The sequence below is a fragment of the Canis aureus genome, chromosome 4 (genome assembly GCF_053574225.1).
Source record: "Canis aureus isolate CA01 chromosome 4, VMU_Caureus_v.1.0, whole genome shotgun sequence".
Taxonomy (NCBI): Eukaryota; Metazoa; Chordata; class Mammalia; order Carnivora; family Canidae; genus Canis; species Canis aureus.
This window is the reverse complement of record NC_135614.1, coordinates 59,327,460-59,346,254: the sequence shown is the minus strand read 5'-3', so window position 1 is coordinate 59,346,254 and position 18,795 is coordinate 59,327,460. Positions and strand designations below refer to the sequence as shown.

The 18,795-nt window shown below is 44.0% G+C and overlaps 2 protein-coding genes across 10 annotated transcripts in view; one reads left to right on the top strand and one right to left on the bottom strand.

Annotated features, from left to right (window-relative positions):
- Positions 1-18,795, top strand: part of LOC144312780 (uncharacterized) — a 740,032-nt gene that overhangs the window by 21,545 nt on the left and 699,692 nt on the right. For 3 of the 9 annotated variants that reach the window (XR_013378392.1, XR_013378397.1, XR_013378391.1), the window contains 2 exons: positions 1,868-2,024; positions 2,759-3,014. The exons of the other annotated variants lie outside the window; for them this stretch is intronic. The gene's annotated coding sequence lies outside the window, so the exon portion shown is untranslated. Of the gene's footprint in view, positions 1-1,867; positions 2,025-2,758; positions 3,015-18,795 lie in introns of those variants that run through there. 9 annotated transcript variants of the gene reach the window in all.
- GLRA1 (glycine receptor alpha 1) overlaps positions 1-18,795 on the bottom strand; it is an 85,689-nt gene that overhangs the window by 13,385 nt on the left and 53,509 nt on the right. Inside the window, exons 4-7 of the mRNA XM_077895813.1 lie at positions 10,454-10,677; positions 7,675-7,757; positions 6,386-6,523; positions 4,076-4,290 (exon numbers count right to left, since the gene is read on the bottom strand). Coding sequence (XP_077751939.1) covers positions 4,076-4,290; positions 6,386-6,523; positions 7,675-7,757; positions 10,454-10,677 — 660 coding nt within the window. The remainder of the gene's footprint in view (positions 1-4,075; positions 4,291-6,385; positions 6,524-7,674; positions 7,758-10,453; positions 10,678-18,795) is intronic.

Genomic DNA, 18,795 nt, shown 5'->3' with positions numbered 1-18,795 from the left:
TCAAAATTAATAACTTTTGTGTATTAAAGGACACAAGTAAAAAGACAACCCACAAAATGTGAGGAAATATTTGCAAATCATGTATTTGATAAGGGATTAAAATTCATAATGCACAAGGAACTATTATAACTCAATAATAAAAAGAGAAATACCTTTATTATAAATTGGTCAAAAGATTTGAATAGATATTTCTCCTAAGAAGTTACAGAAATGGCCAATAAACACATGAAAAGAATACTCAACATTATTAATCACTAGGAAAATGCAAACCAAAACTACAATGAGATAGATACTACTTCACATCCATTAAGATGTTTATAATAAAAAAAGATGATAGAAGCATTAGTGAGGAAGTGGAGAAATTGGAACCCTGGTAAGATTATGAAGTAGTGTAGACACTTTGGAGAATAGTTTGATAGTTCCTCACAAGTTTAATATGTAGTTTCCATATGACCCAACAATTCCGCTCCTAGATATATATATCTATCAGAGTTGAAAACATATGTCCACACAAAAACTTCTACACAGATGTTCATAGCAGCATTATTTACAATAGCCAAAAAGTGGAAATAACTCAACTGTCCCTCAACTGATAAACAGATAAGAAAAATGATAGACCCATACAATGGAAATATTACTCAGCTACAAAAGAGAATGAAATACTGATACAATGTACAGATGAATCTTGAAAACATTGTGCTAAATGAAAGTACATATATGATTCCATTTATATGAGATGTCCAGAATAAGCAAGATCATGGAGGTGAAAAGTAGAGTAGGCATTGCCAGAGGCTGGTCAGAGAGGGGAATGAAGGATGACTATTGATGGGTAATGGGGGTTTCTTTTTGAGGTGATGAAAATGTCCTGAAATTAGATATCAGTGAGGACATGCAACTTTATGGATATATTAATTGCCCCTGGATTTTATGCTCTTAAAAAAGTGAATGAGGAAGAATGTGAGGTTGAGTGCTAATAGTATATGGAGCCAAATACCAAGTCTGGTGTCAACAATGAATGGAGCAGAATGTTGAGTCTATTGTAAATCATAAGTGAAAGAGAATGTGGCACCAACAATAGACAGTGGAGCAGGATGTTGAGTCTAACATAAGGAAAAGGAAGCGGATACATATGTTGTTACAATTGCACAGAGCAGAATGTGTTGCCAAGTGGTAATAGTAAATGGGATTTGGTTTCAAGCATTTATAGTGAATCTAGCAGAATGCAAAGTCTAGTGTCAATAGTGCAAAGGGCAGATTATTGTTTTTTTTTGTAAGAGTGAATAAAGGAGAGAGTGGTGTGTAATGTTGATGGGAGATGAAGCAGAATGTCATCTCTCACATTAAAAGTTAATGGAACATCTGTGGTGCCTGGGTGGCTCAGTTGGTTAAGTGTCTGCCTTTGACATGATCTCAGGACTCTGGGATGGAGCCCTACATAAGGCTTCCTGTTCAGCGGGGGTCTGCTTCTCCCTTTCCCTCAGACTGTCCGTCCTCCCCAACCCCCATGCTTTCTTAGTCCCAAACAAACAAAATCTTTAAAAAGTTAATGGAACATGAAATATTATGAAAACAAAAAACAGTGGGCTGACTATTCTAGATTAAAAGAGTAACCATATACAATATGAATCGTGACTGGATCCTTGATTGGATCCCTCACCATTTTTACTGATGATATTTTTTGACAACTGGGAAAATTTAAATAAAGTTTCTGTATTAGATGATATTATAGAATTATTTCTAATTCAATAATTATATAAAATAGATATATGATATAAATATAATTATTGTTGAATTAATGTTAACATTTTTTTAATATGAACATTTTTAGATGTGACAAATATCATTGTGACCCTTATTCCTTATTTAGAGATGGCTTGTTATGATGTCTGTAACCATCAAATGATTCAGCAAAAATTGTGGCTGTCTACCTACCTACCTACTTACCTACTTATCTACCCACCCACCTACCTATCTATACAGAGGGAGAACTAAAGTAAATGTGGCAGGATTATAACAGAATCCAGGTGAGGTATATTAGAGTGATCATTGTATGTTCTTCCAACTTTTCTATATCAAAACAGAATGTTAAATGAGGCATTAATTGAAAATGGTGCAGAATGGTACATTTAGCATAAAGCTGAAGGAAGAATATGGAGTCTGGCATTAATGGTAGAGCTGAATGTTGTGTCTGCTGTTGAGTGATTAAAGCAGAATGTGGCTCAAATGATAGTAGTGAGTGTAGTAGAACGCAGTGCCTAGCATTAAAAGCAGAATGAGGCATCAAGCATTCATACTGAAGGCAGCAGAATGTTGTACCTCACATATGGGTGAATGGAGGAGTATGTGGTGTCTGGCATTAATAGTAAATGAAGCAGAACGTTATGTCTAGTGTTAAAAGTGAATTAAGCAGAATATGAGGTCTGGTGTTAACAGTGAAAGGAACAGAATGTTGCATTTATTGTAAGGGTGACTGGAGGAGAATTAGTGGCTGGTGTCAGTAATGAATGAAGTGGAATGCTGTGTCTGGTGTTAGAAGAATGGAGCAGAATGTTGTGTCTAGCACAGAGTGAATGGAGCAGAATGTGTATCTGGCTTTAATAGTGAATGGAGTGAAGTGCTGTGTCTAGTGTTAATAGTGAATGGAGCAGAGTATGGTTCAAGAGTGAATAGTGAAAGTAGCAGAATGTCATGTTGAACATTAGAAACGTAAAAGAGGATTGAGGTATGTACAGAAAAAAATTCACGTGTGATTTTTCAGATGAGGCTGCTATCTTGCAAAGGACCTGCTTACAAGATTGGCCCTTGGTTGACATCTGGGAACTTGGATTTGGGGAATGTACCCACTTTCCCTAACGAATAAGGATGACTCACTGTGCCTAGACTGCCTATATAAGCAATATGGTGTATGCAGAGCGTCTGCTTTTCTTCTGGGAGTCTGGAGTTTTGGTATGTGCTCGGCAGAGGGTGCCTATGTGACCAGCACCCAATAAAAACCATCGATACCGAATCTTAAATGAATCTCAAAATAATATCTCTATCTCCCTGGGCAGAAACATCCCACACATGTGACTGCCTTTTGATTGTTAGGGTAAGAATGTGCTCTGTGTCGTCTCTCAATGGGAGGGAGAAAACAAGAAGCCTGCACACGGATTTCTCCAGACCCTGCCTGTGTCTTTTTCCTTTATCACCTAGCTGTGTATTCTTTTTAATTTAATTTTACTTTATTTTATTTTTAGAGATTTTAATTTTTTTCAAGGATTTAAAAATTTAATTTAATTTAGTTTTTAAAAAGATTTTATTTATTTATTCACGAGAGACACACACACAGAGAGGCAGAGACACAGGCAGAGGGAGAAGCAGGCTTCTTTCAGGAAGCCTGATGTGGGACTGGATCATGCCCTGAGCTGAAGGCAGATGCTCAACCACTGAGCCACCCAGGCACCCCTATTTATTCATTTTAGAGAGAGAGTGCATGCGTGAGTTTGGGGAGGGACGGGGGAGAGGGGAAGCAGACTCCTTGCTGAGCTCAGAGCCCCATGTGGGGCTCCATTCCGCGACCCTGAGATCATGGCCCAAGCAGAAACCAAGAGTTGGACACTCAACCGACTGAGCCACCTGGGTGCCTGCCTAGCTGTGTATCCTTAATATGACACTGTAAGAAATCTTAGCTGTGAGTACAACGTTTTGTAGAGTCCTGTGAGTTGTACTAACTCTCTGAACATGGGGGTGGTCTTGGAGACCCCCATCCCAAAGTATCTACTGTTAATGGTGAAAGGAGCAGGATGTTGTATTTAGCCACAAAAGTGAATGGAGGAAGTGGTGGAGTTGAGTGTGAATAGTAAATGAAACAGGATGTGTGTGTAATGTTGGTAGAGCATGGAGCAAAATGTGGGGTTTGGCCACTGTATACGACGTAATGTTCAGTCTGGAGGAGAGGATTTGATGGATCAGCATGCTGTATCCTGCCAAGTGTAGTAGATAAAGAAATAGTGACTAATGCCTTGTGCTCCCTTTCTCTCAGTCAGGGTAGGGAGATGAGTACAGGTGTTCTGTGCTCTCTGGCAGTAGGACTTACCTTGGGCAGGGATGCTCGGGAGCCAGAGCTCTGGGTGGTCATGGTGAGCACAGTGGTGATGCCCAGGCCCACACGGGCTGGTGCGGCATCCATGTTGATCCAGAAGGAAATCCATGAGAGAATGACAATGAGCAGGCTGGGAATGTACATCTGGATCAGGTAGTAGCCCATCTGTCGCTCCAGGTGGAACCGGGCCTCAATGCAGGTGAATTTACCTGCAAGAAATTATAGTGAGATGGCAAAGTAGCCTGGTGAGTAGGAACCAGATGTTGAGGTCAGAACAACCTCAGCGGGGGTCCTGGTTCAGCCTCACACTAGCTGTGTCCTCAGGCACGTGATTGAATCTCTATGTCTCAGTTCCTCATCTGTGGAAAATTGGGGATGATGATGATGATGATACCTACCTCATATGGTTACTGTGAGGATAAAATGGGATGATGCCTATGAAGAACTTAGCACTGCCCTCACACCATGTGTGCTCAGTTGCCATCACCCTCATCAGCCATGTTTTGTTGCTAAGAGTGTGCCTAAGTGGACCATTCTTTATCCTTCTGCCAGTCATTTTCCCCAAACGTGGCTTGATCTTGTTACTTCCTCTTATGAAAACCTTTCTTTCCTTCCTTCTTTTCTCAAACCATAAAATCCCCATTATTTACAGGAAAAAGTTCAAACTTTTCAGTCTGGTGTTCGTAGTCATGCTGTGGCCTGGTTTTCCATCGCTTTTCCCTTCTTCCTTCACCCTAATCATGATGCCTTTGACTGTATCCCTTGCCTTGAACATGTCCTACACTTTGGCCTTTCTGAACTTTGGCTCCTGCTAATCCCTCTGTCTGGGATAAACCAGGGACTCCTCCCCACAACCAGCCAAAGCAACCCTCCTGCTCCTCTGCAGTGAATGTGAAGTCTACCCAGGCAGAATGACTCTTCCTTGCAAGTTCCTTCAGTTCAGTTCTGTTCATGCAGTTATCTGGCCTTTAGGGCATAATACAGTGAGGGCATAGTCATGTCGGTGTCTCTCTCTCTCTCTTCTGCACTGGACTGGGGGCAGCTGGTCTTCTCCCCATCTGTGGTTGCCTGAAACTGGGACAGGGCTGTCTCATGGAGGGGGGCTGGTTCTCATCTCCAGCCCACTGCAGTGCAGTTACTAGGGAATTTCCTAGAGCTCCCTGGACTGTCTGCTGCATGTGGGCAGGGCCTCATCAGCCTCTGCCCTTGTATCCACAGGGCCTAGCACAGAACTCAGCCCTCGCTTAAGTGGAAATAGTGAAAAGCCAATGAGATAATGAATGAGAGAGTGGTGTTTCAAGTTATGGTATGCGAGACAGTGTGATTATGTGATTCGTGGGAAGTCCCTGCTCTCATGGCTGCTAATGGGTGTATCATTACTTCTCTGTGTCTCAGCATGCCCAGTGATCAGGAGAGTATCTCTGGAGGTTCTGAGACATCTTGGAGGTTACCCAGGAAGGGGCATCTGTCCTCAAGAGACCAGAGACCAGGCTGCCTGCCCTTGGTCTGGGCCTCCTCCTTGTACCAGGGCACAGCGTGATTTCTCTCAACTCCCCTGCTTCACCTCCTCCCCTCCCTGGCTTCTGTCAGCAGCCATTTTTATGCAACCACCCTTTGCAGCTGGGCTAGGAGAGCAGCCTCCTACCCAATACTCCAGCAGGCATCCTAACTGCCTATCTTTCTTCCACTGTGTCTCTGTGAGCTCCTTTCCAGCTCAGGGTAGGGCAGGAAAGGCCAGTCTTGGTTTGATCTTCCACCAGAAGCTGTGCTGTGCCTGGAAGACAGCTGAGCAAAACAGTCATGGTTTCTACATCCTCTTGCAGTTCACAGTCTAGGGGACCCTTTCCAATTGCACTGTTTACAACCCTAGTGGCACTTCTCAGCTCCCTCCTGCTGTCTGATGAGAGCATTCTGTGTTCCTGTGCCCTGTCAGAAATGCCAGTTCCTCTGTGACAGACACTGTCAGATGCCCTAATATCAGCTCCTCCCTTCTGCCTTAGGAATAGGATTCATTTGGAACTGGGCATGCTGCTACCTGGAATGAAGACAGTCTCTCCTAGCTTCCCATTCAGTGAGGTGTGGCCTAAGCTTCGCTTACTTGCCCCATGACATCCAGGAAGAAAGTGTCAGAGCCATTTTCTTGGTTTCAAAGACTATTCTCTTAACCACTAGGTAATAAACACATAACCATGTCCATCATAGGCACCTGAGAAGATCTGTTGAATCAAAGGTTGAATGAATATTTGGAATTACCTCTGACCCTAGTTTGGGGGTGGGACCTGAGGAGGATACCCTTGCACCTACCTGTGTTGTAATGTTTTGTGCAGTATCTCAAATCTTTCTCCTCTTTCAAGATAAACTGGGGTAGAGTTAGTCCATCTGCCACCTGCACAGCTCCCTGCTCCTGCCACTCGAAGATCAGGTCATTCATGGTATAGCCAACTGGGATGGGGGATCAGAAGAAAGAGCAGTCACCACCCAGAAGCACTTATTTGAAGCATGTCAGAATTGGTTTGGGTTGGAGGCATCAGGCACTAGATGGCACTCATGAGACCATGTTGCCTTACCAACCTCCTCTTCCACCCTGCCCCTTCCAAGGAGGTTAAAACTGGTTTGATTGTTTATATCTAACCCCCTGCCCTTCTACCTCGCTTCTTATCTCTCCCACCACCTTACATTAGCTTGTCCTTTTGCTTCCATCCTTACCCCCACGGCCATAGTTTACTACATCTGCTATTTGACCTTGCAAGTTCCTTCTTCTACTCACAGCAGCTTTTCCTCTGGGGAATGGCTCTATAGAATGCTGTTGTGGGACTATTAGCTGGGGGCCAAGGTGTTAGATAAGGTGTTAGATAATGACTCAACTAGACCAGTCAGATGGTCTGTCCCAGGACTTTGAATCTTGAGTCAAGTGACAAAAGATTCAGAGTTGTCTCTCTGAGGTGGGACTCCAAGGGACTGCTCCATTAGTTCCCACTGCCTACATCCTCTGCTGTGGTGCCTGTACTTTCAGCTTCTCTTCCAAGTCCATGAGGAACCCCTAAGTCCTTCCATCTAATTCCACCTTTTAAATTAGATTGGTTTCTGTTTGTAGTCAATGAAGTCAGCTACCTCCTACATAAAACTCCCTTCAGTACCCCCTTTCCTAGTCAGAAGAAAGCACTTTCTCTGCCATGAGGCCACAACATTTGTACTTCCAACAACACACTTACCACTTGCTGCCCCATGTTAGAGTTATTTGTGCAGCTAGCTGTCTATTTCACCAGCCGCAGGGAGTACCCCTGTGAGTTCAAGGACCATGACTTATTCAAGTTCTTTTTCTTCTGTTCCTGGAGAGCATATTCACAAGGGACATGGAACAGTGCCTCTTGGGAGAATAGTGCTGACTCCAAAGCTAAGCCTCAGCGAGACAGTATAAAGAGGGTTGTGTTTCTAATGCATTTTCTAAAACAAAGCCCCTCATTTGGTATTTTGGGCTAGTACAGTAATCTCTTGGGGTCTAGCAGTTAGAAGCAGCTGTATAGGAATTTCTGTAGGTCCCATGGGTAAAAGGGAGCCTGGTTCTTTCTAAAGCCCTCATGCAAGGGACTCACAGCTTTCCAGTTGCATGATACACGTCTGGACGTCCATGGGGAAATTCTTCAAGTCCATGGGGCAGGCCAGTGTTAGGGTGATTCTGGGAAGAGAAGGGAGTTGAATGATGCTAGAGCCACAGACCAGGGAAGTTGTGCCTCCATTTTAGTTATTACCAGAAAATCACTTATCTTGGAGAGGTCAAGGAGGTCAGGGAACTAGTATTTATGGAAATAACATATGTATATTTCTACCTTCCAGATATGGAAATGGAGGTTCAGAGAGATACTTTATGTTGCCTAAAGTCACACACAGTCAGTGGAACTTCTGGTTTCTTGTGGAGTCTGTCTGGCTTCTAGACATCTGCCTTCAGCAAGTGGCCTGAAGGCCTGGAGGCCAGGGGTTGCCCTTGATCCCTACTCTTCTGCAGAGCCTGAATTTCAAGTTGAGCAGCCCTAGGGCTCAGGCATCCAGTACCTCTGCAGCAGGTGCTTCAATTTGTTCTTTGCTGCCTCCCTGCATACACTGGACTCAGCAAAAGTTATTTTAAAGAGGCCCTTGCCTTCTGGGTATCCAAATAGAGCTGGCTCACATCTGTGGGCCCATGCCAGGGTCAGTTGGGAAGTGGTGGGTGCCCCTGTCTTCTGGGAGAGCTATTTTGGGTTGTTCCACCATGCTGAGGCTGAGCCTTAGAACTAGAGGGAGTCCCCCTCACAGAAGCAAAGTCCACAGCTCAGGCTGGGATGCAAGGCCTCAGCTTGAAAGGCTGTGCCCACATCTGAGCACTTGCTGCAGAGAATAGAGAAGAAAGACTCTCAGAGCTTAGATCATCAGGCCAACTCCCTCATTTGACAGGTGAGAAAACTGAGGTACAGAGAAAGATTGGTTGGGACTCCTGCAAGGTCACACAGCAAGTGATAGCTCAAAGGCAGGATTCAAAACTGTATCTCTTGGCCTTTGGATTCTGAGCTCATGTGTTTGCTTTCCAATACTATCCTGAAAGCACCTCATTGGTGGTGGTCTAGCGACACTTGGCTGCTGGCACGTTAGCTGCAGCTTCCTTCCTCATGCACACACCCACTGCTCTGGTTTTGGGCCCCATTTAAGCACAAGGTAGAAGCAAGAGGGGGAAAAGAGAAGGAAGCGGGAGGAAGATGGTGAAGAGAAAGTGAACACAGTTGAATTTCTGAAGATAAAAGCTCCAAAGTGGGGCAGCTGTCACACTAGGTTAATTTCCCGAAGTTGAATGACCTTGGGAACATCACTTTCTGCTGATTTGTCCTTCTGTCATGCTGCCTGGGGCTTAGCTCTGTGGAGATATGAAACTAGCCTGGCAGCAGCAAAATCCAAGCAGGGTAACCCCAGCCAGTCAGGGCACTGGCGGCCATCCTGAGCCCATCACCCTTCCATCTGGATGTACCCTGGCAGGATGGGCTCCAGGGTGAGGAAGGCTGCATCAGCCCCTGGCTCTTCCCACTCATCCCCTGCTTGGTGCTTCCTTTCCCTGCTAAGGTTCTTAAGTCCCCTCTCCCACCTGGACTATTCTCAGAAGACACCCCGGGCCCAGTCACATCTGAGGGTTAGGACGGTTGCAGCCTCTCTGATGGGCCTGGACATTTAAAGCTCATCTCCTAATGGAAACAGGAAGATTTATTACCCCCAAAAGAACTGGAGGGTGAGGAGGAGTCATTTAGGGCCAGTGTACCTTGTAAGCTCTTTAAAATAAAAACATATTCATTCATTCATCAAATGAGTGTCTACTGAATGCCCTGGACTGTTCTGCCAAGCTCTGAGTGGGCATCAGGTGCACACAGATTAGAATCTGGGCTGTGCCACTAGGTTGCTGTAGGAACTTTGGCAAGTTACTTAAACTTGTAGATCTTCACTTCTCTAATCTGCAAAAATGGGTGTAATAGAAACTACTTCATGGGATTGTTAGAAGGATTACAAATAACATATGTAAAATACTCAGCCTAGTCAGTAAATTCTCCGTGAATACACATGTGTAAGAATCTAACATGGATATTGGTCATTTTCTCCATGACTTGGGGGAGGAAATTGGGAATTACATGGGGAGATTTGGCAGGAGACTCTGAAAGTTTGCCCCTAACCAGTATCTGCAGGGTATTTCCCAGCTGGGAAGGGGGTCCAGCTTCCTAGACTCAGTGCAAGGCATGGAGGATAGAAAGGGTTTATAGAAGGGAGGGAGCAGCCCTGGCTTATACCTGTGAGTAGCACCATCCACTTGGAAGGCCCATTTTTGTTGAAGTTGCTATGACTTTTCAGGCTTTGTGCCTTTGCTCCTGCCTTTTTTTTTTTTTTTTAATTGTGGTAAGAACATTTAACATGAGATCTAGCCTTTTAACAAAAGTTTTTGTGTATAATATAGTATTGTTAATTCTAGGCATAGTGTTGAACAGCAGCTCTCTAGAACATACTTACCATTTTGAGTCACTGAACACCCCTGCTGCTGAGCAGTGTCTTTGAATGCTCTTTTCCCTTCTTGTTTTATCAAAATGCTGGGTAAGCTTAGGGGCCTAACCTTAACGTCTCTCTCTAAGGTGCTTCCTTGGTTCCCCTGGTTATAAGGAACCATTGACTCCTAGTACTTTGCATGGTCTGTTATTCTTACTCCTGCGTGTAATTTACATAGCTGGCTCTGCATATTGTGCAGGGGTGTGGGATTGCCAGGGCCTGTTTACCCATGGTTGGCCCACTGGTTAATGTCTCCTCCCAGGAGGCAATGGGACAAGGTGTGTTCTGAGGCTGACGGCAGGGGTGAACCTGTGAGGAATTCACCTGATGCTGTAGAGCACATTTCCGTTCCTGGAGATCCTCAGCAGTTTGTTGTCTGTGGTGATCTCGTGGAAGTGGGCCCCCTTCTCATTGGCGAAGAACAGGTCAGGTTTCCAGATGGAATCCAACATGGATGGGTCCAGGTCCAGAGAGTCATCTGGGTATTCATTGTAGGCCAGCCGGGGGTCATTCCACTGCTGCCGCAGGAAGATGTTAACCCTATAGTCCTATAGCCAGGAAATAAGGAGTTAGACCCTGGGATGTCAACTCTTGGAGGGCCCAGGTGCTTTCATTCAGTGCTCCGTGAAATCCCTCCTGGAGAATTATGAGTGAGGTTGCAACTTATGAAGTTCATGCATCAGGAAAAAGTCAGGGGAGTCATCCCTGAAAATTCTCTAAATGCCCTATTAAATATATTAAGTTCTGAATTGAGATTATTTAAATGTTATTCTTGTGAAAAATCTTAAAAATAAAGTTCCAACTGATGTAATAAACATCTATTGTCATCCTGTTGACATTTTGTCATGTTTGTTTCATTTTTTTGAAAAGAGAAAGAGTACATTACAGATAAAGTTGAAGTCAATCCCTCTTTTATTATCGAGGTCATCAGGGCAGTAATTCCCATGCACAGTGAAGTCTGAGGGTCGCTCTGCTAGATGGACTGAAGGAGCAAAAGGAGAGGCAAAAAACTGATGTCCGATCATTCAAACTGTTCTGTGTGAAGAGAACAATTAATTCCCAAGCAATGAAGGAAGGATGGGTGAATTCTGTGGTGCTCCTGCTGGCCGTAGGGTTCACACCACTTTGTTTCAATACCAGCCTTCTGCAACCTTCTATCATAGGTGTTGATTTATGTGTTTGGGGAGGATTTTCTTTTTAATTTTCTTTTTCTGATGTAAGCTCTAAAACCCAATGTGGGGCTGAACTCATGACCTGGAGATCAAGAATCGCGTGTTCTCCCAACTGAGCCAGCCAGGTGCCCCTGGGGAGGATTAATAGATGCTGTGGAGTAGTATCTTACTGGGTTCTAAACTCAGTGCTAAGCCTAATGCTTCTTCGAAGGGACTGTTATGTAGTCTGATGGAAAAAAAAAAAAAAAAAGGTCATGATCAAACCAATTAGGGAAATGTTGGACTAAACCAAACGCAACTGATTTTTTATTGTAGGACTTCTCAGAGACCTGAAAAAGCTAATTATTTCTATATATCTCCAAGAGGGGAACAGAATATACATTTCCTGGATTTATTTTGGGCATACAACTCTTGCATTTTGTGCATGATGCTTGCCTTTTATGGAATGTATGTTAGTAATTGCCATCCTAGTCAAAACTCCCTCTCCCACCCTCCACCTTTGTTTCTTTTCTGAATGGAGAAACTGAAGTCCAGAGAGTTAAGACTGATCCAGTTTCACTCAGAAGAGGCAGGTCAGAGCTGATTCTAGAGCGTGAGTCCTGACTCCCTAGCTGAGGATTTGTTCAACTGGTCCTAGAGTTGCTGACAGAGTCCATTCAGCTCCCATGCACAGCCTGAGAAGCAGTTAGTGGTTTGGGGAGGTCTCCATGCCATGAAAGTGGGTCATGAAGTTAAATATTTTCATGAAGACATGTTTTCAATTTTGTTAGGGAGGCATTGTAAATCTGGGATCCATAGTATCACTATAGTGCAAGTAGAATTGGGTGTTTGTGTTTTCCTAGGAAGAAGTGCATGGCTGTCTATATTAGATTCTCAAAAGGGTCTATAGCTCCCCAAAAGATTAATAACCTCAGTTCAAGTCCAACTCTGAATGCCGTCCTTCCAGGAATCATCTCCACACAGGAGCACCTGCTGCCATTTTCCCCGAAAGTGCTGGATAAATGAGATCATGCTACATTTTCTTTTCCTAATCACTCTTGATCTGTCATCAGCAGGGATGGACTAGGATAAATGACCCTCCTCGCCACCCTCACCCTCACCCTTACCCCTGCCAGTTGCCCCCATGGTACATGCCTCATTCTACTTGCCTCCAGAAATATCAATAGCCTCATAAAATGTTCCAAAGTATTTTATAGGATTGTTCTATAATTTAATTGAAGACTCTCCCTCCAGTCCCATAGAAAATGACATTTGGTCTCATAATCTCATGCCTTATAAGTCCCGTGGTGGAGAGAGAACTCTGGGCCAGAGCTGGATGTTGATATTTTGTTTATCCTGCTCACAGTAATGGACAGCTCCCAATCTGGCCCCCTCTTATCAGGGAATTAGAAATAGCCTTTCTCTCTTGGATATTACATGAAGTGTGTGTGCGTGTGTGTTTGCATATGTTTGCACTGGGCAAGTCATGTCAGAGGAACACAGACTATGAGTGGTTGGTCAGGAAAAGCCTTCAGTCCGCAAACCCAGCTGCACTTTTGATGTTCTTGCCAGTGACATGACAATCCTGTTGATGTGGCTGGAAGGAAGAAAAGAAAGTGGCATTTCTTAAAACAGTCTGTTAGGTACCAGGCGCTGTTCTAGATACTGTCACATATACTTATTCCTTGCAAAACCACCCCTCCGAAACTAGACATTCAAGTTCCCATAGTGAGTGGAAGGAGACTGAGGTTTGGAAAGGTTGTGAGACTTGTCCAAGGCCCAGAGCTAGTAAGTGGCCGAGTTGGGTTCTGAAGGCACGTCAGTCAGCCCAACCCGCTGTTCTGTCCCACTGGTGCACATGGCCAGTTCTGTGCCAGGGATGCTCCTCTTTCATCCTCACTGCCTCTGTGAATTTTGTCTGCTTAGCTGAGGCGCTGTCTCCTGCAGTAGCCTTGATGCCCCTAGGTGTCCACGGTCTTTTCCTTTTCTGATCTCCTAGCAAAATGGAATCACTGGAAACATGTCATTTAGCACTGCATGTGTCTTACCTTCTCGACTTGATTGGCAACAGTTTGAGAGGATGAACCTGACCTACCCAATACCTAGAAAGAGGAGGAGGCAAAGCCAGAAAAAGAGCAGGAGGAGCTTTCCTCATTTTAGAGTGCAGAGACTGAGGCCTGGAGAGGGAAAGCATTTTCTAAGGTCACACAGCAATTCAGGAAAGGACTAAAATTTGGAATCTGAATTTGCTTTTCTAAGCCTCAGTGTTCAAAGGAGTTAGCACAGATGGTCTTTAAGGACCTCCCAAATCAAATAGCTAATTGTTATTTAATTTTTTCCAGCAACATTTAACTGAGCATCTATTGAGTGCTAGGCATGGTTCTAGGCCCTGGAGAATCTGCCATGAACAAGAAACACATATTCTTGCAGCCATGGAACCTGAGTGTAATATTTACACCACACAGAGCTCAGGGCTTCCCTAGGGATTAAGTACAGGGTGCCAGGGAGATGTAGAAGACAGGTTCTCCAGCTAGACAGGGGCCTGGTGGTCAGGGAAGGCTCCAGAAGAAGTGATATTTAGTGAGACCAAATATGGTTGAGCCCAAGAGGAAAAGCACTCTGGAGCAGTAGGAGCCCCCATATTGGAAGGCCTAGAGGCAGAGGAAGGGCATGGAAAGAAAAACATATACATGAGTGAGGGGAGGATGCTTGCAGGGCCTCGCCAACTGTCCTGAGGAATTTGGACTTCATCCTGAGAGTCGTGTGGAGCCTTTGAAGAATTTTAACTAGGGGAGGGCTTTGTTACATTTTCATTTTGTGACTGATATTTTAAAAATATTGATTTTTTTCTAATTACAAAAGTAAATGCATGTACGTTTACATGTACAAAAGATAAAGGTACATCCCTTAAAAGAAGAAAAACAAAATAAATGTGATAGGGTCTCATTATGAAATGACTAATGAAAAGTGAGAGCAGGAGACCTGGAGAATGTATCTGGTGTCCTCAGGCAGCTTAACTCCTTCTCCCGGCAGCCCCCGCTCCTCCCCTTAGCAGCTGCTGCCCAAACAAGCTGTTACATCGATTTTCTCCTCCCTAGTTGGGAAACAGCAGTGGGATATGCAGTTCGGAGGCGATCAATGTAATTGGCATAATAGGCTGAAAGCTAAATGCAGTTTTGCTTACTTAGCCCTGCAATCACACTGGTCAGTGTTTGACATGCTGGGGGTCTCTGTTCAAGTTCAGGGGTCAGAGGAGCAACATTTGTGTTCTCCACCCTAGAACCTCAGGTTCCCCCTCTGGTAGTTGGCTTCCAGGTCTCAAGCTCTCAACAGTGGCCCATCTAAATCTGAGGTGGGAGGGATTTCCAGAGCTCTAGCTCAATAGTCTTTAGCATCAACTCACCTATCCTCTCTGTGAAAGTCCCTGATGGTCTCTTTTCTGGTAACAGGGCAACTACCTTGCTTATAAGACCAAGGTAGAGCATTAGTCCCTTCATTAACTCATTTTGTCATTCAATAAATATTTATTGGCGGCTTCCTGTGTGCCACCTGCCGGGGATCTGCCCCCGCCCCCCACTGCCACCCCTATTGCATCTAATTTCAGATTCTAATCTTTCCCAGTAAATTCCTCTAAACTCAGTACTCTGGCAAAATAGGAAGCATGAGTTGGTTTAGCAGGAAAGAGCCTGCATAAGTGTGGTGGTGAGAAGGGGATGTGGTGGGCAGGATGTTGCCCATTACAATCAGAGCCAAGAGACATCACCCAAGCCCTGGACAAAGAACTAGATTCTTATACCTTCCTAGGTCTCAGCATTCTGGCTGTCAAAGGGGTGTCTCTTCGCTCAATCCATTTCTATTCTATAAACATTTATTAGGCCTAGAATGGTGAGGATGGAGGCATAAGGTCTTGGTTCTACCCTCAGACAGTTCAAATTATCTGGCAGGTGAGGTTAAGAGATGGACACAAATATCTACCACATAAAACTGACAGTGATAGAGGTCAAAGAGGTTCTTAAAAATTGCTATTAGATATTGCTTTCAAAGCCATTGAGATAGCTTCTAGCTAGGTTGGATTATTCTGGAAAAGCTATCAGAGAGAAGGTGACATTGGAAATAGCCCCTTTCAGTTTGCTCCATCCTACTGAAGTTAACATCTCTGCTCTGAGATGGGAACTATATCTCATTTCAGCTGGAAAGGAAGCCAGTGATGTGTGAGGGGGACATCCAGGTTTGAAGAGTCAGGCTTAGAGCAGGAGGGACTTGAAGACTGTGGTGTGGCCTCAGGGTATTTAGATTAGGATGGATATAGTCAGGTCAAAGGAATCTTGTGTAGAAGGTACAGCACAAGCAAAGGTGTGGAGGTAGGGGCATTCAGCCCGTTCAACTTAGCTCAACCACTAGCCATATAAGTAATAAAAGGTCCCCCTTATTGAGGACCTACTATGTGCCAGGCATTGTGCTAAACATGCCATCATTTCATCTTATTTTTTTAAAGATTTTATTTATTTATTCATGAGAGAGAGAGAGAGAGAGAGGCAGAGACATAGGCAGAGGGAGAGGCAGGCTCCATGCAGGGAACCCGATGTGGGACTCCATCCCAGACCCCCCAATCACTCCCTGAGCCAAAGACAGACCCTCAACTGCTGAGCCACCCAGGCATCCCTCATTTTATCTTTAAAACAATCCTATTACATAGGTATTTTCAACCTAAGCTATGGACGAAGACTCAGAAAGGATAAGTAAATTGTTCAGACTTACACAGTAGTCAGTAGAGTCAGAATTCGAATCTGGATTGTCTGATTATACAAATTCATGCTCTCAGCTACTCTGCTGTGCTAAGGCTGTAAAATGGATTGATTTGAGACTCTGGATATCATTCACTGCCAAACCAAGGGGTTTGGATTTTATTGTGTAGTCAACTGGGCACCTCTGGGGTCTTAAGCAGTGGAGCAATATCTCCATTTGACTTCAGGAAGATCCGTGTGCCAGCAATGGCCATGAAGTCTTAGAAATGAGAGAAAACAGGTATAGGGAGATCCATTTTGAGGCTCTTGTGGCAGTCTAATTAGGGCCAGCTAAACTAAGACAGCAGGAATGGAGAGTGGCGTAAGTGAGAGAATCATACTTCTGTTACCACCATCATCAAATATTACAGTTAGAAAGAACCTTTGGAGAATTCTGTCTCAACTTCTTCATTTTACACATGGCCCAGAGAGGGAAAGGGACCTTCCTTGGGCCACACAGCAAGTCTGACTTAGGTGGGACTTGCATACAGACATCCTAACCCTACCCCACTTTTTTTTTTTTTTTTTACGATTTTATTTATTTATTCATGAGAGACACACAGAGAGAGGCAGAGACATAGGCAGAGGGAAGCAGGCTCCCTGTGGGGAGCCTGATGCGGGACTTGATCCCAGGATCCCTGGATCACGCCCTGAGCCGAAGGCAGACGCTCAACCACTGAGCCACCCAGGTGTCCCCAAAGTCTGCTTTTAGGTAGTATACTGCGTTGGCTTTTTAAAATTAATAATGTGTCATATTTAGTTGCTGCTTTTTACTTTTCAAAGCACCTTCACATTAATTGTGTTCTATGACATTTGGCATAAAGAGAAGATTCTTTTCCCCATTGGGCAAATGTAGAAGCTAAGGCCCTAAAATCCTGAGTTCTCACCACTAGTTACTGGTAGATACAGAACTGATAACAATGGTGCAAATAATACTAATTTGTAAGATTGAGACTTTACCACATGGAAGGAATGATTCCAAGAGCATGATGTGTGTTATTTTATCTTCATAATAATCCTGTGATGTAGGTTCTAATATCATTCCCATTTTATAGTTAGATAAATCAAGGCACACAGAGGTTAAAGTACTGTTTCTGACATCACACAGCTAGTTAAGGCCAAAGCTGACATTTGGACCCAAGTTGTTCATGCCAGAGCCTAAACACTTAACTCCTAGACTGCACTGCCCAGGATCTCCTAGAATTGCTCCAAGTGACAGTTTCATGACACCTAAATGCCATTGGAAATATTACTCAGCCATTAGAAATGGCAAATACCCATCATTTGCTTCGACGTGGATGGAACTGGAGGGTATTATGCTTAGTGGAATAAGTCAATCAGAGAAGGACAAACATTATATGGTCTCATTCATTTGGGGAATATAAAAAATAGTGAAAGGGAATAAAGGGGAAAGGAGAGAAAATGAGTGGGAAATATCAGAGAGGGTGACAGAACATGAGAGACTCCTAACTCTGGGACACGAACAAGGGGTGGTGGAAAGGGAGGTGGGCGGGGGGATGGGGTGACTGGGTGATGGGCCCTGAGGGGGGCACTTGATGGGATGAAAACTGGGTGATATGCTATATGTTGGCAAATCGAACTCCAATAAAAAGAAATTTAAAAAAGATGCCATTGGATACTCTCGCTGGCTGCAGGTATGTAGCTGTGGATTTGTAGATATCCACAATTATCAGGAAGTATTAAAAGGTCAAAAACAAAAAACTTCTGCCCCAGATCCAGAAGTCTGCTAGAGCTCCTGCCTCATTTCCAGTTTGACCCATTGTCTGCTCTACACTCAAGTTCAGTGCTGGTGGACGCCCCAGATCCTGATCTGTTGAATCCTTGGTTCCAGGGATCTGCTCTGTGGCTCAAACCTCTCCCAAGTCACCATTCCTGCCTAGTGCATTCTCATTTAGATTTCATGCAGTCAGAGATACATTTGTTGTGAAGAACTGTAGATGGTTTGGACCAGTGGAGCTGAGCATCTTTGTTTGTCTTTAGGGGATCACTAAAACACAGCGTGAGTTTAATAATTACATAAAAATGCTAATAGCAGCTACTTTTATTGGGAGTCTTGCATTAGCTAGAACTTTATATGCATTGTATCTCTAAACTTTCATCAACCTAGCACGTTGGGTATTATTATCCTCATTTTATAGGGGAGGAAACTAAAATCCAGAGAGGTCAAATAGAGGTTAAGTGTCTTGCTCAAGTTCTCATAGCTAGTAGGTGCTAGAGCAGGAATATGAATCCAGGGCTGTCTGACTCCCAATTTCACATTCTTTTGACACTTAATGCTGCCTCTCTAGTTCCTTTTTTAAAAAAACAAGTTCCTACATGGGTAGATGAAAAATACAGCAGACATAGTGTATTGGGACCCCACTGAGCCTATGTGACAGGTTGGTTCATGCATGCCCTTATAATCAGTAGCAGTTGGAGAACTTTGGATTGAGATATTAAACAGTGAGGTGGCTTCATAACTGGTTGCCAAAGGGTGCAAACTGGGGTGGGGGGAAGTTAGCCTGAAAGAGGAAGGAAGACAGTGTTGGCAGTGCAGGGAGGAGTAGTGAGATATGCCACTAACACATTTAGAAATATGGAAACAAGGTTGCTCTGTGTAAATTAAACTAATAACAGGGAAGAATGTGCAGTAGAGGAGTTTGGCAAGGCCCAGCATCAATCACAGTGTCTTACGTGTAATCCTGATGATTTAGAACAGGCCTATGCTTGT